This window comes from Branchiostoma lanceolatum, chromosome 6, assembly GCF_035083965.1.
Source record: "Branchiostoma lanceolatum isolate klBraLanc5 chromosome 6, klBraLanc5.hap2, whole genome shotgun sequence".
NCBI lineage: Eukaryota > Metazoa > Chordata > Leptocardii > Amphioxiformes > Branchiostomatidae > Branchiostoma > Branchiostoma lanceolatum.
Genome location: NC_089727.1, coordinates 15,104,344 through 15,117,089, shown reverse-complemented (window position 1 = coordinate 15,117,089; position 12,746 = coordinate 15,104,344). Strand labels below are relative to the sequence as shown.

The 12,746-nt window shown below is 40.7% G+C and overlaps 1 protein-coding gene across 15 annotated transcripts in view; it reads left to right on the top strand.

The window, feature by feature from the left end:
* The window catches only part of LOC136436793 (kelch-like protein 5), a 128,927-nt gene that overhangs the window by 85,113 nt on the left and 31,068 nt on the right, over positions 1-12,746 (top strand). For 14 of the 15 annotated variants that reach the window (XM_066431115.1, XM_066431119.1, XM_066431121.1 and 11 more), the window contains one exon: positions 7,814-8,124. In XM_066431115.1, coding sequence (XP_066287212.1) covers positions 7,814-8,124 — 311 coding nt within the window. Of the gene's footprint in view, positions 1-4,291; positions 4,413-7,813; positions 8,125-12,746 lie in introns of those variants that run through there. The other variant, XM_066431118.1, reaches the window with a different exon arrangement.

Sequence of the window (12,746 nt, the reverse complement as noted above, 5' to 3'; positions counted from 1 at the left end):
GTTTCAGCTGAAGACAACTGAAGTGGATCACGTCAGCATGAGGTATTAGCTAGTGTCTGCCAGGTGACTCAGGGTGACTCACCCTGCCAGGGCGTGATTAATGGGTTATGGATGAATTATTAACAACCTGTCAGTCAGCAGAGTGCAGGAGTGGTGGTGTGAGTGAAAACCACAGCTGACCCTGTACCCAGACAGGTGAAAGTAATCAAGGTGGTTTTGGTGTGGAGATATGTCTTCTTCTCTTTCCACTCTACAACAGGGCAGGGATAGTAGGTCAGAACAATGCATCATTGATGTCTTTCAAATGGGTTGAAGAAAAGATGGGTTGTGAATTATGGTGATTGTGGTAGTTTTGCACTCACCCTATCTTACATGTATGTGGAAAGTGGCTATAGATATATTGTATAACTTAACCCTGCAAATTTAGGAACATGTGTACATATTATATATATATATAGCCTGGGTGTCATCATCCTATTTAATCTACAGGGACTCCCATACTTGGAGCCCTGGTAAATTACAGACAAATATGACACTTCCTAATAGGCTGAAATGTATAAATTAATACACAAGGTTAACTGGGATCTACTATCGATAGCTATATTTATTCAGTTATGTCTGACCATAAGACTTTGGTCAAAATTCTGTTTCATAATGATCACTACTCTAAATGCTACTGAGATCTCACCTCCTACTTTAGTTACATTGAGTTGATACAAATTGATGCATACACGAGTCTCGCCCTTGACCCATTATACCGTTGCTGACATGTGAGTAGGACTCTGGAGCTCCTGCTATTTATCATGTCAGAGATACCAACCTTCAAGGGCACCTCATTTACATGTAAATGCAACTGAAGTCCTTTCATAGCCATGATCCTTCAAGGTACCCATATTGAGTTGCTTAAACCATTTCTTTGGATTTTGTAAGTGAATTCCAACAGTTGATGGCCATTGACAAGATCATTCGGACACCTGTACTGAAATTTCAGGGTGGAAATGGGTTATTTGGGGTAACTCAAGATCACTACATGCATACTTGTGTCTAAGCTGCTTATATGGTCAAATGTATGTACAGAGCTAGAGTAGACAAGGGAGAGGGAATTTCAACGTGCTCCCACAAATGAAAGGATACCATTTAATAGTAGTTAATGGAAACCATTAAAGAAAATTTCTGAAGGCTCAATAACTTTTTTAAAACTCACAGTCACAGTCTAGAACATCCTCACAGCTTCTCACCAGTCTATCCATCAATCCATCAGTTATGCAAAAAGCAGGTGATAGCAAGAGGTACCAGTACATGTATGTGTACCAAACCAGGCATAAACTATTGGGCAGGAAAGTGCTTGACATGTCTGTTACCATAACATTGATGTTTCCTGAGTTTGCTCTGACCATATCTCCTCCTCTGTAACAATAACCCAAGTGGTAGGACTGTATGGCTCATTAGCATAGTGATGACAGTTATCTGATATGATCAGGGGGATTGTTATGGTCTGTCTGTGATGATGTAGGTTTCAGGAATGCAAGTGGATGGACGCTATGGTTTTCACAGACTATTGCCCCCACCTATAACGGGGGGTGCCCAACCATCGGACGTTTTTTTACGCGCTCGAACTCACGGCGCTCCATTGCTGGTTGCCAGAGAGTGGCCAGGTTTTAATGAATGAATTTTGAACACCTTCATCTAAAGACCATACTTGGACAAGAAATGTATTCATACTGTTCATGGGCCCTTCATGCTCCACGTTACATGCGGAAGACGCTGTGAGTCATTTTCACGAATGTACCTTCTGATTTAGTGCTACGCCAGATAGTGTGCCTAACTTAGTACGCTTTGGTAATTTTGCTCTCTTCGGAAGTTGGTGATGAAGTTAGGGAAATGTAAATAAGGCTTGAAGTCTGCTATATTCTAGCTTTCTTTTGACCGGAAAATTTGGACTGTGTGCACTTCTAACGTCATGTGAGAAGGGCTATATCTAGCGCATCCCAGCTCATGTTCCCACGGGAAATAGGCTACTACGAGGCCCGACGTACGTATTGAATGCGGCCCGACTTACGAAATCATTACGAAAAAACGACACCGCTTACATCAACAATACTCCGTCTACTTATTGGGAAACATCTTCGCCATCTCTGTATTCAGTTTCCTTTTCATAGACGGTACCAATCACATGTTAGAGCGTAACAAAACTGTGCGTTGAATCGTCCCGCCACCATCGCGGTCCAAAAAAATGGCGGGAAAACAACGTCGTCAGACGACAGCAATGTTTACGTTGTTTTTCTTTGGTCGGTTTTCTTCTCAACAAACACTTTAAGACCCAAATTTTTAGTATTTTATGAAATTATTTTTCTTATGTGTATGATAGCTGTGTGTGTCGACTAATGTATCTGCTTGGCACAGGTCGTATATTTAGGTGCCGGGCCGTCTAGCTACGCAGTGACCCTCTACTCAGCGTTGCCATCATTATTGTCAAAATACTACTTTTCGACAAAACAAGAAATGAATATGTACACATATGTTTTGAATGTAAATGACAATTATGTGCATGAACTTGGGTTATTTACCTTCCTTATCAGCATAGTCATTGGACACAAACACGGCGTACTTATGCAAAATAAGATCAGTAAAAAATCCGTGCGATGTTCGGGCGCGTGCGAGGTTCGGGCGGCCCCCGTTACACATGTACATTTTTATATTAGATAAACCATAAACCATTAAAAAGAATTTTAAAAAAACATGTATAATTTATCTACGTTATAACAATGGCAGTTTTCTAATACAGTACATGTACAGTGTATGCTCTCATTTAGATAACCCTCCTGAAATTCAGCTATGATTTTTTTCAGAATTTCAAATGTTCTGTATCAGTGTTGTTTAGTTCATAACTAGTATAACTGCCTTGCAGCACAGTACATAAGATTTGTGTTGGGCGGTTGGTTCTATTACAGTGCATGACTTGTCACGCTAAAGCCAAACTTATTGCCGGTTATCGTGATCATAGCCTCCTACTGGCTCCATCCTGACAATACTGTAAATGCATTTAAGTTCGCGGTGGTTTTAAGTTCGCGTTTGAAACAATAGTAGCGCTACAGCCATAGGTGGGCAAAAAGTTTCGCGCTGATTTTAAGTTTGTGCTGAAAATTCACTGCGAAAACCGTGAATATAAAACCACTGCTAACATTTCTGCATTTACAGTATTATTTGTGTTTACTTAGCAATATGTGAAAAGTGTGGAATCTTATCATGTGATAGAAAAAGGGATCATTTGATGCTTTCAATAATATAATCCTTTGATGGATTAGGCATACACATACTAGGTTCTCCTAGTCTCATGGTCACTTGTTCATATAGCAATGACCCCTGGTATTGATACTGAAGGGACCCCACTTTTCCTCCATCTGAAATTAATCCTCCTGGTCTATAAATAATGCAGAGAAAATTCATCCCGCCACAGGATGTATGTTGTTTACAATTAAAACACCAGTCTTTCAACCCTTCCCAATATCCCTGCCATGCTGAACACTTCCTTATGTGTCGATCCTTTCATCTGCGGCTCCTCCTGTTGTCGTGATGGACAGCTCTCCCTGCATTATTGTTTGGGGTAATGCCGCGAGGCTTCAGGGGCACGCGCTACTTTTGTACACCTTGAAGTACTCTTAAGCTTACCACGGATGCGATTCACAAACCTTAAACCCCGACATTGTGGAAGCCTTTGTCCCCAGATGTATACCAGCCTGTTTTGGCAGCAGACAGGTGTGCCGTTGATGGGTTGAGGTCAGAGGTCATTTTGCTTAACTTACTGCTGTCCCTCCCCGGCCAGGCACTATGAAAACAGTGCTACTTTGTCATCGTGACTACCCACCTGCTCTACAAATAATAAAGAAAGTCCGTTGGACATTCCCCTGCCATTTGCACCCTTTCTCTGGGATGTTTTGGGCATCAACACACCAACATGTGATGACATGTTGCCGCTAAAAGCCTGTCAATGGCCACATAGTCTTTTCCACTTTTTTGTGCGGCACCTGACATGAAGATAAAGTTTCCCTTTCTCCAGCCATATCTTTGTTAATAGCGGTGCTGAGCTATTAGAGAACAAGGCATCCAGTACTTAACTGTGCACAGTGAGTATGGCTGGTGGGATGTATTTCACAATGGAACGCTGGTTGCTGTTATGATTTTGGCTAAATGTCAAGTGCCAGGACAAGTGAGAACAAAAGAAAGGGAACACCTGGATATGTGCCACAGTTAATAACTTACCATTGAGAGGAACAGGCGTAGAAGTCTGCTCTTGTATGGGCGGTTCTATAAAAACAACTTGAACTTTCACAAACGTTTTGCAAGTCTGAGGGTGTTATCTGATTCTGTATAGTACATAGGTTCTGCAAGATGTCATCATCACGATTTGAGAGGTGAGCATTTGAACATTACCAAAAACTATGGTTTACGTTGATTCCAGAGGTAGACATTCAGCCTATAAACGTCTTTCACCATATTCTGTGTACATGTACTGAAAGTTTGATGTTGTTTTTTTCCTTCCCTTCATTCCCATTACTGTGCTATATGCGTATGTCCTTGGGTTGGCTCCCCAGCCTGTCTACTGTCTTATCCTCTGCTGAAATATTGGGCAATCTGAGGCAAATTTGCAGCTGCCAGAAGACGTATTATCCACTTCCTGTTTATGCAGTTTTCCCTTGCATCACAAGCTAGGTGACTGCACCTTTCTTTGCCTAACCCCTACCATTACCTCACAGTTAATGATCCCAGTACTGTGTATCCTTTCAGCCTTATAAAAGACATTACGCAGGCATTGCAGGCCTTGGGGCTGATTCCTTGTTTCCAAATAGAAGCTCTTTCTTCTAGCTATAATGCTGGTTGTTTGGGGGAAAGGGAGAGTATTCACATCAAATGAACCTTTGGAAACACCTCTGACCTGGTGTGAACTCCTTCTATAGTATAAAATCACCAATAGATTGTCCTTGTTGGAACATTGCAGTCAATGTCAAAATGTTGAACTTTTTAAAACCAGAAGTTAGAATAGATTTTGAGAATAGATTTTGAAAGAATGGAACCTTCATAATGTCTATCTGCCTAATTAATCTTATATTAACGACAATTCAAGCACTACAAATGCACCTGTCAAGCCTTTATGCTATAGATAGTATACAAATCATTGTTTGCTATGCCACCTCAAGGTGAATTGTAATATATTCTCAGAAGTGAGACATTTATGGTTCAAGTGCTGAAGTTGCGCCATCACTAAATCCCTACGGCGTAGTGCTGGCTGTGATAGCGAACGCTGAGCTAACTTTACTGTCAGTATGGGATGAAGCCAGCACACATATCTAGCTTGCTTTACTATCAAAATGGGATGAATAATCCACTCTATAAAGTTGAGGTCATATAGAAAAGTGGTGTTATTTACAGTGGGGTGATAATGTAATGCTGCAGAGGTACAGTGAAGGTGTACTCTAACCACAAAGAAGTCTGTCGTGAATGATTGGATACACTCCTAACCATTAGCTTTCATACAAGTACAAACATGTACGTAGCTACATGTAATCTTCCTGTGCACTGTTGTGATAGGAGACCACACAAGCCATGTTATGAATGCCCTACACCATCAGGGATGGCTCATTATGTGCAAACCTTAATGAAAAAAGAAGGAACAGCAACAAGCTTGTCTACATGAATGAAACATAATCCCATATTTATCAATCTAACAATTCAGAAGCACATACATGTGATGTTATGTCAGCACCAAGGACAGTGGTATTTTGCTACATAGATCTCCTAGTAAAGTGACATGTTTTGTTTTCCAACACATGCTGATTGTGAATTTTACCTCCTTCACAGTTGAAGTTTACATTGCCTTGCCAGATGGCTGGAGTATTGTAATATAAGTTAAGCTTTGAAGTCAAGCAAATTGGCCATATCCCATTAAAGCTGTAGCTGCCATTAGCGTACCCCATATCAACACAGAAAACCTTTCAACCAACTCTTCCATACTCTACCTCTATTGTGTTCACTAACATAATTATGCAAATCAGGAATTTGCTGCATAGCTTTGTAGTTACCTAGCATTTTATTAAAGGAATTTCATTAATCTACATACATGTATGCCATAAGAGGTAGCTGTTTTGGTATACACATATCTATTTTAGATGGTCATGATAATTAATGTTATTTCTATGCATCTTCAGTTAATAGTAGAGAATGTATGTTCCTGGTAGGATACAAGATATCCAAAGTGATAGAACATGTTGTTTTGATTTGAACTGTGCATAAAATGTGTCCTGAAGTTTTACGACATGCATCACAGCTGGGACAAATGACTTCAGATAGTGCTGCAAATCCCAACCATGACAGCGTACATCTAGCACATCCCTCAAGCAAGATAAAAGTAGGATTTAATATGCAAAAGGAAGATGCAGCTCAGATTGCTGTGGGAGGGGGGCGATGGTTATGTGATGGGTACCATGGATGGCTGACGAGCGACATATGCTATTTCCTCTGTAACATCCATCATGTCAGACACAGTTCCCGCTTTAATTTTCTCATAAAACTGATGCAGCAGGCGTGACATCCCCGCTAAATCACCCCTAATTAAGTCGGTAAATCAGCCAACAGTAAAAGGCCCACCCTCAGATGGGGATGTCTTGTAAGATGCACGATTGCAAGGTATGAACCCAAGGCAATTAGAGAGAACTAAAGGCCTTTACTCTCCATCTCAATTTGTTTCCTTGTGCATTTAGAGCTGTTTTGAAATGTCACTAAAATTGGGACTTTAATCATATCTCTCTAGAGTTGCATGATTTATTCACTCTTGAGGAAAGTGCCATTAAAACACATGGGGCAACCCATGGGATAGTTGCTTTTAATTAAGTTTTATCGCCACATGGCTGGATGGATATATTCAGGATCCATAAGAACTTGTTTATCATTTATTTACACTCACGTTTATTATACAGATTCGGGTAAACACAGCCATCAATCACTGTATACTGTTTGCATGTTTTTGTTTATAAAACATGCATATTCAGTTATGAATTAGGCAGTGATACATGTATATTCTTTTGAAAGCCGTCTCCAGACTTGATGTTATATAACTGTATGACAGTTACATGACTTTGTACATTTGTCTAAAGTTTGAATATAAGGACATTTCTAATGTATGTTTCTTGAACTGTTCTTAGGAAATCTAGGTATATTGAAACAGGACAATAACATCCATATTATATGCTAAAACATCATTATAGCTGCTACGTTTTAGACTTTTGTTGAAATTGACCAATGGGTTTTGCAAATTTGATCAGCATTAGACATCAGTTACAAAATCAAAGAACTATTTGGTAATCAGTAGCCATCTTGTCTTGCAGCAGTGACATCATCATTGCCAAGTTCACTGTGTACAGAGATAACCACTTCCAATTTGTGTGGGTGAAGGTTTCTGGTTCACTCAAAGTCATTAGTTTAAAATGTCATCTAATGGGCAACTACACAGTAGTAGAGCTGATATTGATACACCATGTTGTATTTTGATTCACCATATTGTATTATTACAGCCAGTAAGGTACCCATCAGACTTCTGAGTAACGAGGCTTTTCTAACGTGCTCAAGGTGCCTCCTCGAACACCCCATTTTATTGCTCTGAATTCTTCTCAATATACTGTTGAACTTGTAGACTTCAGGTACTAGCATTAAGCAGTTGACTTTTTGTTGTTCAGACCTGTTTCTCACATTGTTAAAGGTTAGTGAAATGGTTGCTTGCTTGTAAGTGGACTAATGTGCAGATGGTTTACGTGTGTTTCAGGTACTTCATCAACACGGGGTTCGGTTCCACCATGGAGAACAGCCCCGAGAACGAGTGCTTCCGCTCGATAAACCACGCCGAGAAAACCTTCAAGAAGATGGAGACCTTCATGTACCAGAAGAAACTGTGCGACGTGACGCTGATCGCAGGGTCCAGAAGAATACAGGCGCACAGAATCGTGCTGAGCGTCGTGTCGGACTATTTCGCCGCCATGTTCACGAACGATGTCCGGGAGGCGAACATGGAGGAGATCAAAATGAAGGATGTGGACCCTGATGCATTGTGGGCATTGGTGCAGTATGCATACACAGGTGAGGAAACATCCCATCATGCTTTGAGGCTCCATACATGCATTCTGGGTAATTTCTTCATGGTTCAAAGTATGGGCTTTTAAGAGATACCTATCACAGTTTGGTATAAAAGTCATCTGTTTACCTCAATATCTTTTACCTATGAAAAGTCCAGTTTTTGAGCACATGAATGGAAAAATACCAAACTTTTGCCAGCTCTTTGCAGACTCGATGTGCACTGAATTCCAATGAGTCGAACCCTTAATTTTGTTTTTCGTGATAGGACAGACTTTTAGTAATCCAAAATGGTCATCTGAAATGGTGGGAACAGAGCCAGGACAGAACATGCCATAACCTTGTGCCGACTAGCCAGAGGTCAAACAACAATCCTCCCCTGAAGCGCTTGTAGGAATAGCTAAGAAGAACTCCGATTGCATGTTGCATTATCTGTCTGTGCCCTGTGTGGTCCCTGAACTAGAGTCCATGTAATTAACCCCTGTAATTGCAGTGAGGGAAAAGTCCGTTTCAGCCCCGGAGGTCTCAGCAAAGCAAGGAGAAAAGGCTCTTAAGGAGGAACGTTCCAAGATTATTCCAAGAAGTAGGCATTAGACTGGGCTCTATGCCATCACTGTGTGGTAATTATAGATAGGGGAAGTTCGCTTTGCCCCAAGGGTTGCTAATAATAAGCTGTATAGGAAAAGATGAAAAGGTGTGTGGATAACACTACGCTACTGGACAATTCTGAAGAAACGGCCACAGAAGTGTCTAAATGCCTTCGATCTTGGCCAATTAACCTTGGTAATGGTGGTGGGGAGAAACATGTAATGGTTCTCATGGCCTGTAATGAAGAAAGGCTGAGCTTGCTGAAAGTTTTGAGTAAGAGAGAGTAGAGAGATAGCCCAGTGGTTTGGACTTGAGGCTGTTTTGGTTATCTGCCAGAGTGGCACAGGAAGAACTTTGTAGATAAAAGATTATGTGCCATAAACCCTGAAATGGAACGTAGGTCCTTCCCTCCTTTTAAACTTTTTACCCTCCATGATTAGAGGGCTCTTCAGTTTCTTCTTTGTTGTGCATTGCTGCTTTCTTCTGTTTTTATTGCTAACATCTCCATTTATACATGGGGAACAATGAAAACATTGATTTTAGAAATGTCTGTACTGTCCAAATTGCTTTTCTCTACACTCTCCTGTTCCTTTTGGGAACAGCCCCTGAAGCCTTGAGTGGTGGATAGCAATGGTAGTGTTATGAGACACTTATTGTGCCATTGGGATTTACCGATAAAGATCAAAGCAGAACCGAAGGTCACAGGGTACAACAAATTAGCAGAATGGCAGAGAGTGCCATTATAGGTCAGGCTTTTATTTTGAGATATCAGGGAGCTCGAGCTTGAAGTTCTGACAGTCAGTATCACCAAGGTCATCTGTAAAAGTGTTCTTGTCTTGATTGATGCAAAGAGCTTTACACAAACAGTTACCTTCACCAAGAAGGTTATGTTTTGGGGTCTATTTGTCTGTGTGTTTTTGAACAGCATGGCTTGAGAACTCGTGGATGATATTTGGTGTTTTGGTAGGTGTTGACAAAATTAAGGAAATGATAAGATCCTGGCCCTCCAGGTAGCTTCAATTCAAGAGGAAAGAGTAAAAGATTCAGTGGCAAAACAAAACAAAATAAAACAAACCAAAAATCATTACGACAATGATTCTTATTTTTTGGAAATGTTTTCCAAAATACCAAATTTCTATTCCAAGAGTACAGAGAGCGGCCATGACCAAAGCCAATGTTGACATTGCAGCTCCTGTTGGTTGAACCTTAATACAGCCCAGCCAGTTACAGGCTTGAAGGCTCAGCTATTTTTTAACTGACCGGTCTTCTCGAAGGTCATATGTGGTGTGAGGGCAATGCTAATGGCTTTAATCTGCCTTCAATCTTCCTTTCTATTGCTAGAGGCCCATACCGCAAGTCACCCTGAGCACAATAAGTGCCCCTAATGACTGCACTAGGTATCAAAGTGTTATTAGCGTGAAAGCAATGTTTGGATCCGAGGCATTTAGGTGTACTTCCATAAGACGCTTACCAAGGAGGATCTGCCTTTAAGGGTTTGTAAGGAGGTGATTTAAGACTTGAAATAGGTATTATCCATCATGGTCATACTCTGGTGGCAAAAGATCAGAGAGATGGTACATTTGGGTAAACAAATTCAAGGACAAGCTCATGCTGAACATCCCTGTGGAAAGATAAGTTGTCCCAGGCTATTAGGAAGTTGCCAAACCCTTTTAGATTTAAAGTGATATAATGATACTGACCTGACTATAGCCAGCTTACTGCCTTTTAGGTCATTTGTGGAAAATCAGTAATACTGGAAGGATTTGTTGCAAGGAAAAGGAAATCTAAAAGCAATAAGCTTTCAAGCAAAATACTGGCTCTTTACAGTTTACAAGGTTGACCAGTATTTTGGATCAATGTTACTGTTTGCAAGTTGTCTGGTTCTGCCTTTCATCCATTTACCAACAGAAGATTGTGTAGAATGTAATCTTGAAGGCCTGGCCCACACAAGAATCAGATCTACATGCATATCTATCCTATCAGGAAGTATGCTGTACAGCATGTCTACGTCTAACGCTGTGTTTGATCTTATCTGGAAGGAAACGGAAGCTAGCACGTTATTCAACCATATCATATTCATGAGACAGGATTTGTAGCCAAGGCCAAAACTGTGGGAAAACCATTTTTTAGGACTGTCCACGTTTTGTCTCAAGGTCTGTACAGGGAAGGACCATTGCATGAGAAATATTCAGAGCTTTGATGTTGAGAAATGTCACATGCTTGTCATGAATGTCAGCTTTTGTTCCCAAAGACCTTGAAGGTCAACTTAACACTCGTGGAGGTCACTCTAATACAAATGTACGTTGTTTTTGTTCAGAAAAGTTGGTACAAATGTTTTCCCAAATCCCCAGAACCATACATTCTGGACCACTCATAGATGAAGATGGAGAGAAGGCTGTATGGTTATCAAAACATAAAGTAGGTTGAAAGGAATCGGAACGGAAAACAACCGTGGAGCAATTTATTTGAATATCAACAGCACTCTACATATGTTCCAAGGAAGTAGAGGCTTTGTACTTATTGTTCCATGTCATTGAGCAATTCAAAGATACATTCAGGACCCTACTTAATGATGCAGCACCAGTACATGTGCATCACATGAGTCAATCAGTAGCCATATGGTTAAAGCCAATGCTGATTCCATGGCTTTGGTATAAGCTGGAAATCAGAGACACTGTCTTGAATACCAAATAAAGACTCAGAGCGTATCCCGGAAGCATCCATGCATCTCTTGTCCTCCACTGATTTTAATCAAACATGCTGTGCGCCGGCTCACTCATGCTCTGCCTATTCAATTTCCAATTTCACCATGTTCGACCTTGTTTTCTTGGGGTGCAAGGAGAAGGTCGGGTATCTTCCTGATCCCCTGGATTCCGAACTGAATCTCAAATTTATTTGTGCAGTGTTGCAATAACAGGGATTTACGTTAAGATATCCGGGAAGGTTTGGTTCGTTGCCCAAGTTCAGTGGCTGTTTATCAGCACAGTGGCAGAAGTAACTCAATACATACTGTATAATTCAGGAGGCACATTGTATGAAATAGAAATGCAAATGGAAAAAAGGATTTATACCGTTAGTTGGTAAGCATACTTTGAAGTATTAAAGGTGTTTCGAAAAGGTAACCCTCCGTGCACTGCTATACCAAACCCCATGTACATTGTAGAAATACCTGTCTTCACAGATCCTAAACGTTCGGCTCTAACAAGATGCCTCTTCTTTTACCCTTGAAGGTACTGGGAGTTCCTACACCCCATGGCAAAACTTGACATTTTGAAAAAGTCTGTTTATCCAAAGTTCAGAATTATCTTTCCAACCCAGGCAGGCACAAAACTTTTTACTGAACCTTTTGAAGTGACCTTGGGTCAAGACTATGAGGAAAACTTTCTCCTGAGGATTAAGTGTGAAAAACTTGTTTGGCTCCTGACATTTTGGGCACACCTTTAGTTTGACTTGCAACAAAATGTGGAACAGTATGTGTTCCCTTGGAGAGGTTTGTTTAATAGTGTCATGACAAACCACAGAGTAAAATTCAAAGGACCTGTTCAAAATTAATATAGTTGACAGCACTTGAAGTTTCATGAGGAGATGGGTGAATAATGAAAATTTCTAGAACATAAAAGTGACATACAGTCACAGAATGTACATGTATATGTATCTACTCTTGGCTGAATTAACTCCGTTGCACTCTGTGAAATCTGTGTTTTGAACATCATTCTTTTCGTGATACAAAAACCATCATACTTGGTGCGATTCCCAACAGTCCTGCCAAGTTGCAGTGTGACCTTTTTCTCCTGAACTGAAAAGTTTCACAGCACCTGAAGTAATTTGCCTCATCTGAAAGTCAGTCCAATTGCTCAGGGGTGCAAATTGCGGGAGTTGCCTGGAGGAACCATTATTGAGCTGCAGGATTGGAAATACTGACCAAGTACCCCATAGAGAATACAGGTGTCCTTTTTACTGGACGGCTTTAAAGAAGGCCAAGATTCCTGGCTCCAATACCCACATTTACACATAATAAACTTGTCAGAGACCAACATCCG